General features: G+C 39.2%; 1 protein-coding gene and 1 long non-coding RNA gene across 3 annotated transcripts in view; both read right to left on the reverse strand.

Annotated features, from left to right (window-relative positions):
- The window catches only part of LOC149117744 (uncharacterized), a 116,419-nt gene that overhangs the window by 86,615 nt on the left and 10,550 nt on the right, over positions 1-19,254 (reverse strand). The window lies entirely within an intron of this gene.
- Positions 3,460-8,732, reverse strand: LOC110052380 (uncharacterized). 2 transcript variants are annotated; one of them, XM_020758502.2, is made up of 4 exons: positions 8,467-8,732; positions 7,432-7,484; positions 6,414-6,473; positions 3,460-5,864 (listed from the first exon to the last, which is right to left on the reverse strand). In XM_020758502.2, exons 2-4 carry the CDS (start codon positions 7,475-7,477, stop codon positions 4,840-4,842), a joined length of 1,131 nt encoding a protein of 376 aa, XP_020614161.2. In that variant the 5' UTR covers positions 7,478-7,484; positions 8,467-8,732; the 3' UTR covers positions 3,460-4,839. The 2 variants fall into 2 exon arrangements, with proteins under 2 accessions (XP_020614161.2, XP_089141501.1); XM_089285375.1 differs by having other exon boundaries at positions 6,938-7,484; positions 8,467-8,721.

Consider the following 19,254-nt stretch of genomic DNA (forward strand, 5'->3'; position numbering starts at 1 on the left):
TCTATATTTTATTTTATAAGATATTTAGATTTTAAATGGTCTATATTGCACTGTAGCTTTATGGAAAACATATTTCTAGTGAAAATCCAAAAAATGTAAATCAAAGAAATAAGCACCTTAACTTTTGTCAAAAGTTTCTTACACAATAAAATTCCAGAATTTAGAGTGTTTTTTTTTCTTTCTATAAAAACCTATTTTTCTTTGCCAGGCTGAACAGGTTTTTATATTTCTGAGTATTTAAATGCCAAATTTCAGCCTGTAAGTTCTTAAATCACTGGGTTCTTATATGCGCTTTTTACTGAAACTAAAAAGCTAAAAATGTCAGGCAGCTATATATACAGTATATACTAGTAGTAATCGTAGATTAAAGAGTGCGTTCGTGTTTTGGTAGGCTTGGTGTGTTAAAAAAAAAAACAAAAAACAAAAAATTCTAGGGACAGCATTTTGTGCCTGAGCTGTTAGGTAGGCGTGAAATTGGTCTCCCTTCAGCAGGGGCGAAAACAAATGAATCGATCGCAAAGCAGGCTTGTTGTGTTAAAAAAAAAAATTCTGTTGAACGCAATGATAGTCTGGAATAAGGCCCATAATAACAAGGAAACATTATGACTTTTGGTACTGAACTTTTCAGCCCTGATATATAAAGCTCCACTGAGCTCTGGAAATGAACGCTATATAAATTCATGTATTGTATATATTATGTTGTATTAACATCTCCCCCTCCGATGCCCCAATCGCTGCCCCATTCCAGCCGCGGTCAGGGATGATGTAGCAGCTCTCGGAAGGTCTCACATGAATGGCTTGATACCCTTTAAGAGAACAATAGAACAAACAACAGAAACAATGCACCTAGCCCCAAAACAATAACAGCTGCTAACAATGAAGAGAATTACAAGCTTACGAGAGCTGCCACACTTCTGGCGGTCAGACCCTTCTAGCCGTAGCCTTTTCAAAGGCTACAACTACCGAGATAGTTGGTAACACTTAAAATGGATATTGCCGGATTAAGGATTGTCGAGAGAAAAATCTTGCGTCATTATCTGTTGTTCAGGTTAAAATATTGCATCGTCAAAAGATAAAGTGCAGTCTCCGAAACATCTAGCCCTTAAGCACCCTCGAAATACTGTTTTAAAAATTCAGAAAATATGTTCAAGGCTCGTAGGACGAATGTGGTGTAAGCAACTTTTTACTACTTAAACGTTGAATTTCTAGAGCGCGTTTTTCTAGCCTGTGTCACAGCCGCCCTCCACGAAAGAGAAAAATTGTTTATTTTCTCTCTTGGGGAAGACGGCTTTGACACATGCTAGCGTTTTCCCAGAGGATATAAAATTCAAGATATCCAAAACTCAACTCACCCTTAGCAACGATCGGTGTACAAGACATGTTTGCGGCCTAGAATGCTTGTGACAACAGACTTTTCAAGTTACTAGTAATTTAACCGATCACCCGATAAAAAACATTTTACAGAATATCATCACATCGTGAGTAACATTACTACCTTTCGTCATTTTTACTTTTAAGTTTCAAATGTCAAGAGTACAATTAATTTTACTCCCCGACACGTTTTACCTTTTTCATAGCCTGCGTAGCTTGGCGGTTTAGCAAATTGAGCGCGTTAAGAAAGCGGCGAGGAGTCTGGGAGAGTTCCTCGTGGCTCGCCGACTTGTGCGCTGCCGCTCAAATTGCTTTAAAAAAATTGCTTAAGGTGGCCGAACACAGTTTTCAAGAGCCTCTGCCTAATTCACCATTACTTTCAAGCTATTTATGCTTTGGCGCCCGTTTTTTGCAAGAGTCAAGGTTAACCACAGAAGGGTTTATTCTCACATTTTGGCTAAAAACAAGGCTTAAAAAATGGTTTTTGTTTATTTAAAAAAAATTCAGTCGTTAGATTTTTTTTCATCATTTTCCCACTATGAATTGACATTAAATCCCTTCTGTCAACACTGTTCTAATAAAATTTTGACATAGGTGACTTTCGTAATTCGCCGTAAATCGTTTTCACTGCATGTTCTGTATTATTAAACATTCCCTATGTCAAAATTCAGATTTTTTGCGATAGATCATTGAAGTGGTTTCTGAATTATTTTTTTGCCAAATTTCTTGAAATTCTATTGACTGGATCGTTAGAAATCGGCAAGTTTCTGGAAAAGCAATCGGTCTCAATTTTTCGAGCAACTGCGCATGCGCTGCATTAAACTGGGTTCTTTCGGTAACAAAGAAAAAGCTGAGAATTGCTGGGTTCTTTGCGTCGTTACCTTTTCTAACATAGCTTTGTAATAAAAGACTAAAGGCATCAATACACTGCGTTCAATAATGGAGAAAACTAGCGCATATAGTGCGGGTGTTGAGTAAATAAAATAATCACTCTATTGAAGGCATGTTTGTTTTTCAATCCTTGTGCGCGCGCTGAATTGCATCGGCAAAAGCGCGCGCGAAAACTATGTTCGGCCACCTTAAACCGCCGAGCTATGCAGGCTACCTTTTTCACGTGCTAGGAGTTTCTCGCATTTCCTGGGGACGAGTCAGTTAGTGTCTTTTTTGCACTTGTTTTCCCGATATCACATGACAGAAGGCATTCACAAACATTACGATTATATAATGAAGGCCCAGACACACGATGCAACATTGTGCCCAATATCCCTATCAATTACATCTTGTGTCCATACTGAAATGGCTGCGTGCAATATTGAAGGGGAAAACAAGACTTGCAACTACACTTGCACTAGTAGAATCTAATTCTACTTCTGCAATATTGTGCGTAACAATTCCAGGGATTGAGCAAAAAAAAAAATTTGCGCAAAACAATGTTCCAAATGTTGCACCTTGTGTCCGGGGCTTCATATTGTTTTTAAACGCCAGTCCTTGAATTAACGCCTGATAAACAATGTTACGTTTTTCTGTGTAACGACTTAAACCAGAGCCAGCCGAGAAATTTCAACAAATGACAGCAAGAATTTGAAAGTAAAGAAAATGACTTTGTTCGTGGTCCAATCAATCAATCAATCAATCAATCAATCAATCAATCAATCAATCAATCAATCAATCAATCACGCTGGAGCAGGGTGATTGTTGGCCGTTAGAAATGTCGATTTGACTTGGTTGGTAACCATATTCCAAATCCCACTGCGACAAAAAATAAAATTATTTCAACAGTTGCCGCCCTTAAACCCTTCAAGTGTGGCCCGTTGCGCTCACAATAAGAGCTGAGGGAATTTCAACAAAAACTTTTATCTACGGTTAAGCGATAACATGCTTTTTTTTCTAAGGAAATAATTTTACACCAGACGACTAGCTAAGTTCTTTCTACAATAACGTCCTTGGGACGAGTCAGGATGTTTTGCTCTCGCTTGGAGGCTTTGAATGTTACAAACCATCCCTAAGAGATGCAGTGTGACCACGGGAAGCCAGTCGGAAGTTTCACCCAAGGAAAGAAGAAAACGAAACAAGCCAGAAGACAGAATGTTAACCTGCCTTCTCTGGTCATTTAATTATTACAAAGAGACATGTGAATCAAACATGATACAGCCGTTTGTGTCTAGCAGCTGAAACACAATTTCTCTAATTAACCAAAAGTTATTAAGTCCTGGTTAATACAAAGTATTCAATGCGACATAATTCAATACCAGTGAAAAACAACCAGGGCACTTGGAACATCAGCAAGAGCAAAGGATGTTGTCTTTTTGTGGAAACAAACCACTGAAATCAAAGAATGCAAACAATACAGTTCGACAACAAAGTTTGAAACCCAACAAAGTTGCAAGAAGTTGGCTACCTCTTGGAAAACTTGGTCATTTGATGATTCATTAGTTTTGATCCTAAATGATAATGGTAATATATATAAGTGTATGTCTCAGACCGAATTATAATCCAATCAATAAACTTGTTGTTGATTATATGACTGATGGTTTCACGACGATAAGATAATTTTTATATATACAAATTGTGTTGATTGTTCATCAGTCCACACCCTTTGGATTCTATCTCACTTGGGTGTTTTGTTTCCTTTGTGGGAATTTTACATGTGAAACTCTTACCTGTAACATTCTATTGGCTGACCAAGTCTAAAACTGTTTCAAAAATAAGATCAAAACTAATTAATAAAAACATTGACATTGTTTCCCGAAAGATCAACAACTTCGTGTTTATATTCTTCAAGGCCAGTGGTTCATTTACAAAAAAAAGATATCGCCAGCCTGTGTTCTCAATTAATGTTTTGATTGCATAATTAACTCTGCCCAAGTGAACAAAGTTAAAAATAGCTATTTGGCCCATGTGGCCCAGTTTGAGCACTCATAATGCAATATAACACTAGTCTTGAAAACTTACCGAAGCAGCCAAATAATTGCAATATCAACTACTACAAAGTAACATCTTCCTTAACTTTGTACCTACAGTAATATTTTACTGCACAACAGCAATCTCTTCATCACACCATGATGAGCCCAATAAGTGTCTGCGTTGGAGGCTAATGTTAAGGTAGCTAATCTAATATCCCAACTTTCCAACTACCAAGATAGTTCATATGCTATGTGACTGACTGGCTGAGTGTCAAGGGTAAATTCTTGAAAAAAAGCCTCTTAAATCAAAATGTACATTTAACTTCAATAACAAAATAGAAAAATACAAAGATTAAAAACAGAAACTAACAATGCATAAAAACTAATGTAGTCTGGGATTTTAAGAATTCTCAAACCAGTCCTGTAATTGATTTAGATAGTAGCTAATAAAAATCTGGTAAGGTACTGGTCCACTGTGAATGCTACCAGTCATGATCATTAATCACATAAATTCCTATTTGACATTTTGTTTTCAAACAGGAGTATACCCCAACTTTCCTGAGTATCAAGATTTCCGCATACCATGTTCAGACATGTGAAAGAGAATCCCGCATACATTATAACAGTATTCTCCACACATCCAGCAGGTGAAATTTTCTCTGTCTTCAGTGGAACGTTTGCTGCATCTGTGTCTTTTTAAAGTCTTATTATACTTGAAGCATTTACGGCATTGGTTGCATTTGAAGCCTTTCTCACCACTGTGAATCCTCATATGTTGTTTTAACACTGATGATTGGTTAAAACATTTGTCACACTGAGTGCATTTGTAGGGTTTCTCACCACTGTGAATCCTTACGTGTCTTTTCAAATCCCATGAGTAGTAAAAGCATTTCTTACGCTGAGTGCATTTGTAGGGTTTCTCACCACTGTGAATCCTTACGTGTGTTTTCAAATGCGATGAGCGGTTAAAACATTTCTTACACTGAGTGCATTTGTAGGGTTTCTCACCACTGTGAATCCTTAGGTGTGTTTCCAAACTCGATGAGCAGTTAAAGCATTTCTTACACTGAGTGCATATGTAGGGTTTCTCACCACTGTGAATCCTCATATGTTGTTTCAAGATTGATGATTGGTTAAAACATTTGTCACACTGAGTGCATTTGTATGGTTTCTCACCACTGTGAATCCTTAGGTGTGTTTTCAAATGCGATGAGCTGTTAAAACATTTCTTACACTGAGTGCATTTGTAGGGTTTCTCACCACTGTGAATCCTTACGTGTGTTTTCAAATTGGATGAGCTGTTAAAACATTTCTTACACTGAGTGCATTTGTAGGGTTTCTCACCACTGTGAATCCTTAGGTGTGTTTTCAAATTCCATGAGGAGTTAAAGCATTTCTTACACTGAGTACATTTGTAGGGTTTCTCACCACTGTGAATCCTTAGGTGTCTTTTCAAATTCCATGAGTAGTTAAAACATTTCTTACACTGAGTGCATTTGTAGCATTTGTTGCCACTGTGAACTTTGAGATGTCTTTTCAAACTTGATGTACATCTGTTGGATTTAGTATTCATGTGGCTTGGCAAATTTTCTGAAATACAAAAAAAGATATTGAAAAGTTTTATGGAGTTTTTGGCACTCACAAAATGAACTATAAGTATCAAAAGAAATCAGAGAGCAACTAGCTAAACAGGAACAACATGAGTTAGACAGTCACAGAAGTACTTATGCACTAGGATCAATTTTGACTATGCAAGTCAAAAAACCGCAAACCCTTGATTCAATTCAGACAGGTTTATTGCGTACTGACCAATCACAATAAAGTTCATGACATGTGAGCAAACCTAAAAAACCACAAACTACTGGCGCTGTTTGTGGTTTAGTTCTCTGATGCCTAATTGGCTTTTTCCTAGCTTCACAATAACATTCCATGTTGAGTGTCTTTTCTTTGGAATATGGCAAGTGGAATATGCAAGATTAAAGAAATTCTATAGTTTGATTTTGTGTAAATCGGAAAAGCATTTCAAGTCATACTTTTTTCACAATAATAGTACATGAACAGAGGGGCAGTCGCAATTGGCCCCGCATAGAGGGACAGTGGGTTACATGTTGAAAATTTACAGTAATCAATCAAAGTCACCTTTTTTCTTCTGGTTGCCAACTTTAGCTTGATGATTTCCCTTGTCCTTCTTGCTAACAGCTGCAGTCAGTTGAGATGGAATCAAAGAATTGCAATTACCAAACATGATAAATTGTAATGGAAAGCATCAGGACATTTCACAATTTTGATGACTGTAGTGTTAGGCCTCCAGGCACTGTAATGAGTTTCAACAGTGCAAAAAGTTTCTTAAGAAAAATTAAAATGTATTACAATATTTAGAGTCAAAGCCACATAAGCCTTAGCTGCTTTTATTGTACATCTAGGTCATCTTGATCTATTCTGGTCAAATTGGAATTTGAAAATGTTGGTTGTCCTGGAGAGAGGAGAAAAAGAGTTTCCAGAGAAATGAAAGCCTTCTGAGCAAAACAAGAACCAACAACAATCTCAACCCACATGTGGCACCTGGTCAGAATCAAACCCAGGCCACACTGTTGTGAGGCAAGTGCTCACACCACTACACCATCCCTGCTCCCCTGTAAAAAGGCGTAATCAATTATAGTCACCTTTCCTTGTTTTAGCTTCCTTGGATATTTTTGTTTCAGTCTTTGTTTTCTTTGCTGCAGTTTCTTCAGGAGCACTTGCATTTAATCACACACAGTCTCATGGAGGATGCATACATTACTATCATCATCATTAAGTGTCGGGGTATTTAGCTAGGTGACTACATAATTGGGGACACTGTTATAAAATTGGGGCACTTGAGCATGAATATGTAGAAAAATGCTTAGAAATATGAGTGAAAAACTCGGACCAAAATTTCCCTCATTTAAACTTGGCTACTCTCTGCGAAGAATTTCCTGTCTTGATGATGCTTTCTTGGCAATTCTTCAACTGGAAGCAAGACCAGTAGAAGGTCAAAAGGAGAAAAAGGAAAGGCGAAAAAAAAAAAATTGAAAAAAAAAAAATTAAAAGCTAAAGACATAGGTCACTTTCTCGTCGTGTTGCAAATGCCTTTTTGGTGAGTGTACACTAGCTAGAGAGAACATGCTTGTCTTACCTCCCTTTCTTTTGCAGGAATTTGATCCCTTGTTTTTACCAACCATATCATGTCTACAAAAAGAAAGCATCAAAATTATGATTTAATTTTTATTCTTTCACCAGATGACTAGAATTTAATTTTTTTTAATAAGTCAAATTAAGACAACTTACATGCACATTCAGCCCTCTTTTGTGGGCTTCTTTCAACACGCCCTTTGATTAAAAATCAAAATCAAACACTGAACTTTGGGTGAGTATGATTTCCAAACCAATTGAGTTTGGCAACCAAACTCAAAATCAAGCACAATCCAATGGATTATGTGCAACTGTGTAACCGAACTTCAGTGAATAAATTCACTTGAACAAAGATGTTATGGGCAGAAACAGAAAATGATGCATTATGTGGTCTCAAAAACACACACAAAAAAACATGTGTCCTACCAAAGTAAGGGTCGTCCAGGTCTTTGGGGGAACTAGGGAACTTAAACACGTTATCTCCAGGGAACAAGATATATTTTTGGAATGAATTTGAGGAAGCAAGGGTATCTCTACTACTAAAGGAAACTTTGACAACAAAGTCTATGGGAACATGGAATTTATTATGGGGAACAAGGAAGAAAAAAATGCAATTTTCAAGGGATCAAGGGAACATAGTACCCCCTTTGGAAGTAGCTCGAGCCTCGAAAGACTTGTTACTGATTTTCAACCACAGTTTTACAAAACGCAAGAGTTCGGAAATCAAATTAACGTTTGATTGACTTCGATTGCCCAAATATTTTTGGGTTCGATTGGCTATGCCGGGCTTCATTCACTGGTGTGCTGTTCATAATTATACATGAATATCTAGAAAGATTTTAATAACTGAACATGAAATGACTAATTTAACTACTCGAAATCATCGAAGCACTGAAGTCAATTCTCGAACTTGCATCTTACATGTAATTTGAAGAGCTTTGCTAGATCAGTTGAATGAGTCAATCGTCAATCAAAGTGGCTCTGACCCTGTTTATCTAAACGGACATAAGAACATTCATAACAAAGCTACCATACTTACTACTTTGGAATAACCCTAATCCTGAGAAATCAGCAACCCCTTCGATCTGCTATTCTCCAGAAAGTCTATCTTTTTCCAGTTCCCGCCGAAATGCATCACGTGACTTGGATCCGTGGTTCATGTTCAGTGGCGGCAAGCTGCTGACCGCATGCTCAGTCGCGGTGTCACAGTGATTTGCGTATCCTCGAGTTTTGGGTACGGCCGAACCCAAATCCCTAGTGTCTTAAGTATCCCCACTGGGGATAACCAAAACACTGAAAGCTTAAAACTGGGGCAAGTGAAATCGTCCACAAGTCTGCTCAAAACCTAATCATCTTCTTACGAAGCTTTGTCTCAAGAAATTAAAGCGTTATAGCTTGATATAAACACAATACGTAGCTGAAAAGAAACGATAACAAATAACCATATTGGAAAGGGATACGCCGATATTACTAGGGATTTAGGTGTCCCTTACAATTTAGCATTTCCAGTCCTTTTCTCCCTTGAATGACTTTTGTCTTTGTAGGTTTTCTTTTCATTTTCGTCTTCTGTCGATTTCGTGGCTACCCTGAATTAAAGATACGATAACAAACAAACTTATTGGAAAGGGATACCCATATCACTAGGGATTTGGGTATCCCTTAGAATTTAGTATTTCTAGTCCTTTTCTCCCTTGAATGACTTTAGTCAGTTTGCAAGTTTGCTTTTCCTTTTCGTCTTCGGTTGATTCGGCTACCCTGAATTAAAGAAAAGATAACTAATGAATCTCTCTGAAGGGGATACCTGTATCACTAGGGATTTGGGTAACCCTTATATTTTGACAATTTCAGTCCTTTCCTTATAACAATGGCTTTTGTCTTTGTAAGTTTGCCGCTTTACCTTTTAATCTTCGGTCGATTTGGCTACCCTGGCATGAATTAAAGAAACGAGGACAAACAAACTCTCTGGAAAGGGTCACCCATATCACTAGGGATTTAAGTATCCCTTACATTTTGGCATTTCTAGTCCTTTCCTCCCTTGAATGCCTTTCCTCTTTGTAAGTTTACTTTGTCTTTGAATCAGCGGTCGATTTAACTACCCTGAAGTAAAGAAATTATTACAAGCCAACAGTTAGTAGCCTGCGTTGCAGCCGGACTTGTCATAAAATCCCCGATATAGTCCGTCGGCGAAACGCCTCCCAAAAGCTTGTTCTGATATCCCGCATGGATACACGGATCTGTGTATCCATTTCTGATTGGCTAGTTTCTTACGCGCCTTGTGATTGGTGATATTCTTGCAAAATATATCACGCAATGTTAACAATGGTGTGACAGGCTTACACAACTCCTATTCACATGTAATAGCCACTTTGAAAGTTTTGCTCGAACTAGTACATCTTTAAGGATCTGCCCCTTTTTTATGGTACGATATTGGGGATCTTTGAGTATTTCGCTAAGCAATAATCCTGTGTTTTTAGGAGGACTTTTCACCAGAGTAGAGCCGTCAGAGGTCATAGGTCTGTGTGGTTTCCGTTGTTATCCGCGTGCAATTTGTAGAGTTTGACACCTGTTTTTTGCTACGTGCTTTTTGCATTTTTACTGCAAGATATGTTTTAAGCTCTCTTAATATTATCTATGGAGGGACAAAGTTTGAAATATTCCGTGAACATGTTGGTTACTGGCATTTTGTATTATTACGCCGCACCCGGTTGTGTTTGATTAAATGTTGCAAGTCATGCTGCTTCTTATCACGGGTGTCATTTATCTTTGTCCGGCTTCGCCAGAGAATCTGGTCTGCAATAAGCGATCGCAACTGCGATATTACAACGGGAACACTGGAACCACGAGACATTTCGAACAGAGCATCCGCAGCGATCGGAAGGCACTGGAAATCAAAGATTTACCGTCGCCCGTCGACAAATTTACAAAAATATTTTGACCTTCAAGAAACTCGCGAAGCGGGTATCCTGTTCGGGTAGAAGATTATCGATTTCAAACTGCTCTCTCACGGCTTTGAACGCTTTTTGCCAACCTTCCTCTGTAATTGCAGGCATCTTATTTCCAACTCGAGTTAGATTTGACGTTTAATGATGTACAAATTTACAAAGGTACTTGGGAAACTCGCACAAAATTATTTTTAGCATTACGTGTAGTTGCGTGATCGCTTTCGCAAGAATTATCCAATCAGAAAGCGCCTAAGAAACTAGCCAATCAAAAATGGATACTCAAACTGCGGGATATCAGAACAAGCTTTTGGGAGCCGTTGTGCAGACGGACTATACCGGCGGTTTAGACTGTCTGCGACGCAGGCTAACAGTTAGTGGGGTATCCCTACTTTTATTTGTTTCCCTTTGCCCGAAGATTTAAAGCCTTGTCTACTTTATTTATGTTTATTTTGGCCTTTTTTTTATTTCGGGGGGGGGGGGGAGGGATTTGTTTCCGAAACAAACAAAAAAAATCCTTTAAAGGCATAGAGAATTGTGCGCCGGCAAAATCTACCTTTGACGCACCATGATCCGAGAGATCTTGGGTCGATCTGTTTAGTAAAGAAACGCAAAATCCGTTTTCGGATTCTTTCGGATTTAAAAATGCAATCTTCGATTTTCTTAAAGAAACGCACCCTAAGACAAAGTTTATTTCAGACAGGCAACATACACAGAAGTCAGTCACAGTGTGCATGTTGCGTAACGGCGGTTATCTCAGTGTGTTCGCTCGCATATTGATTAAATTCAATCGCCGAACTATTCAAGGTTTAGAATGCGCCTTTCTCGTTTAAAATAACGTCCATATCAAGGGTTATCCATAGACAGCAAGCGCATGTTCATACAAGGAACTTTAGCTCGTGAATCGGTTTTGTATGTCTTTATATTGCGGACTCGGATCAGGCAGTCTGTTATAAATTGCGACTCTTTTCAGCGACGTTATATGTTATATCAAGATTAAGAAAGCTTTCAGTAATTAAGACAAAGCTTCCTAATAAGATAAATGGATTTTGAGTAGAATTATGGATTATTTCACTTGCCCCAGTCTGTGGCGTTTAACGCTTTCAGTGCTTTGGGTATCCCTACTGGGGGTACCCAGGCCACTGAACACGGGATACCCAAAGCACTGTGGCAGAGGCAGTGGCGGCCATGTTTTCTGTTTCAAGAAGGTTGTTTTCTTGTAATGTTCACTCTTCCGTACGGACAATTTCCACAACACTGAGACCAAAAGGTAGGTAAATAAAGTTTGAATAGTATTCCTTCCGTTTTCTCTAAAAGTGCTGCGTTAAACAGTTCATGTCAATGTGCAATTCTCCTGAAACTGTAAAAGAAGGAATGCCGGAAACCCAGAAACCCGGAAATCTGAAAACCAAGGCCCGGAATCCTAAAACAAGGAATGCCTGTATTTTTAGATGACAAAAGGAGCTGAAAATGCTGGTGGAGCTGTACAGCCCCTGGGATGATCTCAACCCCGAAATGATCCTAATTTCTCTTTGTGTCAGCCCTGAAATGATCCCCGACGAATTTATTGAATGGCAATTAAACATGGGACTGTGGATCGCTCAAAGATTATAACAATTAAAATGATGGTAATAAAATAAAACCTTCACTGCGTTATTAGCCAATTATTTCCCAGCTTTACCGCACACTCTTACAAAGTGGGTCGCATTCGTTAATTCATAGGGCCTATAAGATTAAGGGGGAGTAAGGTTCTAAAGAAACTATGGTGCTGCGTCGGTGGAGAGTATGACAAAATAATTTGGTTTTATCAACTGGGTTGATAATGTGAATTGGCCACCGTAAAGAGATTCGAATCTCTTTACGGTGGCCAATTCACATTATCAACCCAGTTGATAAAACCAAATTACCTATGAGATTAAGGTGGCGAACACAGTTTTCGCGCGCGCCCTTGCTATGCACTGGTTCGTCCTCGGAGAGCATTTTTATACGGACCTCCCAGTCGGCTTTTAAAATATATTTGCATTACAGCCGAGGAGTCAGAGAACAGCAGTTCTTTTTCTTTGTCTCCATCATTCTAAGCTTCGCGACCCGGTTTGCGACTAGCGAAGAATACAACTGAAATGCCTGGCCGTTGTGTTCTTTGTCCTCCGTGCTATTTGGGCTCACCAAGCAAACGCTGGAAACATAACCACACACATAAAACACAAAAACGGATGGAGGCCCAATCTCGTCCCCACTCGTATCGTATTCCCAACCAATCAGATTTGCCAGATTTGACAGGAAGTCCGTGAATGGCGGACTTCCGGTGTTGGACCATTCTCGGTGCTGACCAATAGGACTAGGGCCTCTGGGGACGAGAATGCTGTAAACCACTCCAATCGTCAACTGCCTTTTGAATTAAAAAGCCGGAAAAACTAATACCTCCACAACCTTCACTTGAAATTTTCACTTTATTTTATACTACTTCTGGCGGTTTACACTGAGTACAAGATGCTACGCATACAATTTTACCTTATTATTTAAAACTACATGAATCTAACTACACTGTGGTTTCTGCTTAAATACGTTACTGATGCATTTACCGAGGAAGACATAATACGCTTCGGTTAAAGTGGGTGTAGATTATTACCTTGCGCATTGATAAATACAGCTCTTGAAAGGACGACCGCGCCCTACAACATTCTCGCTGCATGTTTTCACGGAGCTTAGCAACCACAACGATGTCAACCTGAAATGTCAGCCACCCTCTAGAAAGTTAGCGGTCTGCCGAGCATTTACTTCCGCGACTCGATCCAAGAACGCAAAATGGCGCTATGGACGAGAAGGGGTTTGGGCGTCTCTGGTCCTGTATTGCGTTGGCGAGTTCGAGAGAACAGCAGACTGCAGGCATTCTAGCACTCTCAGGCGGACAAGAGGTGATCTCCCTCGGGATTTAGACTTAGTGCGATGGACATTTCAGCCAGTACGTTGACTGATAAGGTATAGTTCATAAGTGAATAGAGATGGGGAATTTTAAGCTCAGTAATAAAATGTGAAAAGTGAACTGATTAACATCACAGGAGCGTGGGACAAAGAAAAAATCTGAGTTCCCGACAGGAATCCAGCCCATGACCTCCTGAACACCGGGCGGGCGCTCTATCCACTGATCTATGAGAACTCATGGGAAGCAAGTTTATTTAACTGAGTCCATACCTGACATACGTCCTACATACTGCTAGGGTCACCACTGTCGAACTCATCGTGAGTGTGATAAGTGAATAAAGATGGTGAATTTTCAGCTCGGTAATGAAATGTGAAAAGTGATCTGATCAACATGACACGGGCGTGGGACTAAGAAAAAATCTGAATACTGGATAGGAATCAAGCCCATGACCCATGACCATGACATTTTACACCACAATTAAAACGTCTGAGATGAATTTTATCATATGTACATTTAACATCACAACTATAACGTCTGATATGTATTTCATCACGTCTTACGCAAATATTTTCAATACTGACACAAAGACGTGTGCTTCGCATACACGAAGTTTTCTATACAAATAAAATAACGGTTGTTTCGCCATATTTACTGGCACGATTACTGTTGCTTGAAGCAATACTTTTCCGCCAAGTCTTTTCGTTTCACCAGCTTGTGCTTTAAAGCATCAGATAAAGACTTGTTGCTGTTGTTGTTATGTTGCGGCAGAACCGCGCTGTTGTTTCTAATATAACAGCATCCGAAATACCCTTTCATGGTGTGAATCAAAATTTCTACATAGGGCTTGAAGAAATAGCTCCTCGATTTTTAATCGACGACCAAGTTGGGTCCGCTTGTCGCCGATACTCGTACCCAGTCGTACTAATTCGTCATTGTTAGGTACACCTTCTTTGAGCAAAACTGAAAAAGAGTTTGCCAGTACAAACAAATTACAGTTTAGAAAAGTCAACTTGAGCTCCAATAAGAAAAAAACAGTACCTCGTCGGCGGTCAACTTTAAAAAGACATGCGAACTCTTAACCTGGCCCCATGATATGGTCACATGATACTGGTGAGCGGATACTTTGTTTTGACAGCTGACAATTAATCATAGCATGGATGTCCAATATCAAAGATGTACCTATGGTAATAGTGCTACCCTCTTATTTTTCAAGGTATGGGGCTTGGCGTACGGACGTACGGTGGTACGGACGTACATACGGACAGTCACGTGATACCCAAATTTTTTTAGATCGATGGGTTACCAAATTTTCTAAGGTATGGGGCTCTACCTTAAGGTGCTACCTTGGTCTCTGTGTACCTGTGCTCTCTCAAGACTTTAAGAGAGCATTAATCTGCATGTTTAAATGTTCAAGGTGTCATGGGAGTTCTTGTTTATCTCGAGACAGTAACTGCCATTGAGTTACACTACTACTACTTACACTACTTGTAAAAAAGTTAATAAGCGTCTAGGACTTCTAGCACGCATACGATCTTGCCTCACTCTTAAAGCAGCGAAGTGTGTCTACAATACCCTTATTGAGCCAATCTTAAGTTATACTGACACTGCTTGGGGTGAACTGTCTGTTGGCTCCAGCAAAAGTCTGCAGCGGTTGCAAAACCGTGCTGCCCGTATCATTCTCAAGCGTGACTCTTCTAGAGATACTTTTAATGTTTTAGGGTGGACTGACTTAGAAACGAACCGTAAAATCCACAAATGTGTTTTAGTTTTTAAATGTTTGCATAACTTAGTTCCTCAGTATTTAAGTAACTACTTCATTAGGAACTACAATGTACATGGTTACAACACTCCAAGGAAGGCTGACCTCCATCTACCCAAACCCAAACTTAGCCTTGGCAAACGTACTTTTAGATTTTCTGGCACAGCCCTTTTTAATTCACTACCTTGTAAAATCCAACAAGCTGTATCACTCTCCTCTTTTAAAAATCTTGTCAAAGCCCATTTTATTTATAGCACCTAATTTATGATATCTATTTTTTTCCCTACCAGTTCATGCTTGTAACTCGTTTCAATTTTTTAAACTCTTTTTATATAACTATTTCAACTACTAGACGTTAGTTTTTTTTTTAACTCTATTTTTATAACTATTTTATACTATTAGACGTTTTATATTTTTAGAAATTGTATTTAGCAGGGCCCCTCTGGATACCAGCCACTGTGCTGAATGGGCCACCCTGCATAAATAAAGTTTTACCTACCTACCTACCTGTTTAAATGTTCAAGGTGTCATGGGAGTTCTTGTTTATCTCGAGACAGTAACTGCCATTGAGTTCGAATTTGGCCCACAGCAGGGGCAGTGGGTTTAACTTTAAAACTGTACAACATTAAGAAGTCGTAAATACCAATAATCTTCAGTCCTTTTCTCCAGTTTTGCTGCCTTGGCTGGTGTTGTCTTGGTACCTGTTTCGTGAAAAACTCCTAGAGTCAGTGCAACACATGAGAAGACATCACAATTACTAGACACACAAACTCTTGATCTATACATGTAGCGTCAGTAGAAGAGTGGAAATATAGAATTTTCATGATCAAAGTGTTTTCTCCTGTTACCATCACTGGTGCATTGTATCTAACTCCTGTTATATTCAGTTTTGCACAATATGGCAAATATTATTAGCCTCTAAGAGGTTTCTATGTGTAGCAATCAATCACAGTCACTTTTCTTTTGTTTGTTCATTGTAGTTCGAGTGTTTCCCTGCCTCCGGGGTGTAGCTGGAACAATAGAACTACAGTTACCAGGCATTACATCTAATTGAGAGCATCATTAGCACTGCGGACTTCTACTTTGGGTAGAGGAGCACAGAAACTCATCAGAGTGGAATGCCCAGATACAGTTATTTTGGACCATACCAAACATTTTTATTGAGCTTTTTACCACACTTCATTTCATCCAATTGATATTAACCTTACACCAGTTGTTGGAAATAGACTGAAGTTTTGATATTTGATATTTCTATAGAAACAGCAACCAAAAAACTTAAAATCGATAAAAGATTAATTTTGCTTGAACCAGATGTGATATAAAGGACCTAACACCAAATGATAAGTTTAACATCCATGTAATCAAGATCTTGGTTGCAGAAACTGAGATCTCAGTAACAAGGCCAGCCAAGTTTCTCATATGAACCCATTGACATTTTTACGAAGAAAAGAGTGGCAAGGCAAGATCTCGGAAACCGAGCCAGCCCGATTGACGAGACATAAATGAAGGGCCCTAAACTGCACTGGCCAACTGTTACTTAGAAATGTTGATTTTAACAAATGAAACAAAGCTAATTTAGGGCATACAACTGTAGAAAGTATTGTTAGCATCTCTGGTACTGGTAAGATTTCTGAGTACCTTTGGTGGAAGTTGGAAGTTAATTGCATCTTCACGCAATATAAAACTGACTCTCTGTCCTTAATCCTGAAGTCCAGACCCGACATAGCCGAGGCAATCGAGCCCTGTGTTATGTTGTCCAAACCTCCATTGATCGGATTCAACGGCGCATTATTTCATGTTACTGCAGGACAGGAATATGCTAAGAATGTATCGATAAAAGCCGCAAAGTGCGCTGAAACAAACAGTTTGATATCAGCTTGTTGACGAAACATGAGGAAGCTGCGAGCACAAGAGAGGTTCCACAAGCAGCTGAAAGGTGAAGCAGATTTCTAAATCGATTTTCGATAAAGCATTGCTGCGAAAAGGTTTAGAATTACTAGTTCAACTGCTTACCTAGACAAAGAAGCGATCAAGTGACACCTTACAACCAGAAAACGAGAAACAGCAAAGAATGATATGATACAACCCGTAGAATAGCCTGCAGAACAGGCGTAATTTTTTGCGTCTTTTAGGCAAACAGAGGTGAAAGCGAGGCGAGCGCGAGGGGAAAAGCGCGAAAAAAAAATAAAGCGTTAGTTTTTCGCGCCCTTCTCCTCGCGCTCGCCTCGCTTTCGCCTCTGTTCCCCTAAAATACGCAAAAAATTACGCCTGTTCTGCAGGCTACCCGTGGAAAGATCGCACAACACTGTAAATGGTTTTAAAGGTATAGAATGACTGTGCATAATCTCCCGTTTTGGCGGGCCGAGCAAGAATCCTGTGGTGAGGCCAGTGCGGTGATCGCTCAGGATCAAGTACCACGAAGTGTGATATACAGGGCGCTTATATGTACCCGGCCTTTTTCCGTCCTGGTGATACACGAGCGCGGAGCGCGACCACGAGCGCTCTCCGCTCGTGTATCGCGTTTCGCTCTCTGCCCGTCTAATCCGCCTGTTCTACAGGCTAGGATCAAGTTGACCAATGATCCAAGGTCATTCTGATCATGGTGCATAAAAGGAGCCAGTAATCCGTGACCAGAGTGGATTCGTCTTTCCTTTGATATACCATGATCCGAGTGATTAGATCACTGATCCTGATCCAGATCAACCCAAAGAGACGCACCCTAAATGTAAACCTAAAATGTTTGTTTTATCTACAGTAACATTTTAACGTGTAACAGGAATCTCTTCAACTAGTTTGTCTTTGAACGTATCCTGTCATCTTTGAATGCTGTCGTATAAAACTAGTGATTCCTACCATACTCAAGGGACTTAAATAATTCAGCCATTCTTTCGGTAACTTTTTCCATAGCAGCAACACATTATTTACTCCATTTTAATAGTAGTTAATATATTTATGAGTACATAATATTTTAGAACTTGTATTTTCAACAACAAAACTGCTTGCCAGTACATTTCTATATTTTATTTTATAACATATTTAGATTTTAAATGGTCTATATTGCACTGCAGCTTTATGGAAAACACATTTCTAGTGAAAATCCAAAAAATGTAAATCAAAGAAATAGGCACCTTAACTTTCTGTCAAAAGTTTCTCACACAATAAAATTCTAGAATTTGGACCATCAAAATTGGAGGGTTTTTTTTTCTTTGTATAAAAACCTATATTTCTTTGCCAGGCTGAACAGCTTTTTATATTTCTGAGTATGCCAAATTTCAGCCTGTAGGTTCTTAAATCACTGGGTTCTTATACGCGCTTTTTACTGAAACTAAAAAGCTAAAAATGTCAGGCAGCTATGTAGAGAGTATATATAATAGTCTGGAATAAGGTCCACAATTGTAAGGAAACATAACTTTTGGTACTGAACTTTTCAGCCCTGATATATAAAGCTCCATTGAGCTCTGGAAATGAGCGCTATATAAATTCATGTATTGTATATATTATGTTGTATTGACATCTCCCCCTCCGATGCCCCAATCGCTGCCCCATTCCAGCCGCGGTCAGGGCTGATGCAGCAGCTCTCGTAAGGTCTCACATGAATGGCTTGATACCCTTTAAGAGAACAATAGAACAAACAACAGAAACAATGCCCCTAGCCCTAAAACAATAACAGCTGCTAAAAATGAAGAGAATTACAAGCTTACGAGAGCTGCTACACTTCTGGCGGTCAGACCCTTCTAGCCGTAGCCTTTTCAAAGGCTACAACTACCGAGATAGTTGGTTAGACTTGAAACGGATCTTACCCGGGGGTGGATTGAAGATTTGTCGAGAGAAAAATCTTGCGTCGATCATTATCTGTTGTTCATGTTAAAATATTACATCGTCAAAAGATAAAGTGCAGTCTTGAAAACATCCAACCCCTAAGCACCCTCGAAATACTGTTTTAAGAATTCAGAAAATATGTTAAAGGCTCGTAAGACGAATGTGGTGTAAGCAACTTTTTACTACTTAAACGTTGAATTTCTAGAGCGCGTTTTTCCAGCCTGCGTCACAGCCGCCCTCTAGGAAAGAGAAAATTTGCTTATTTTCTCTCTTGGGGAGGACGGCTGCGACACATGCTAGCGTTTTCCCAGGGGATATAAAAGTCAAGATATTCAAAACTCAACCCACCCTTAACAACGATCGGTGTACTAGACATGTTCACGGCCT

Source organism: Orbicella faveolata, unplaced genomic scaffold (genome assembly GCF_042242905.1).
Source record: "Orbicella faveolata isolate gen_17 unplaced genomic scaffold, um_ofav_v1 contig_1, whole genome shotgun sequence".
NCBI classification, from domain to species: Eukaryota; Metazoa; Cnidaria; class Anthozoa; order Scleractinia; family Merulinidae; genus Orbicella; species Orbicella faveolata.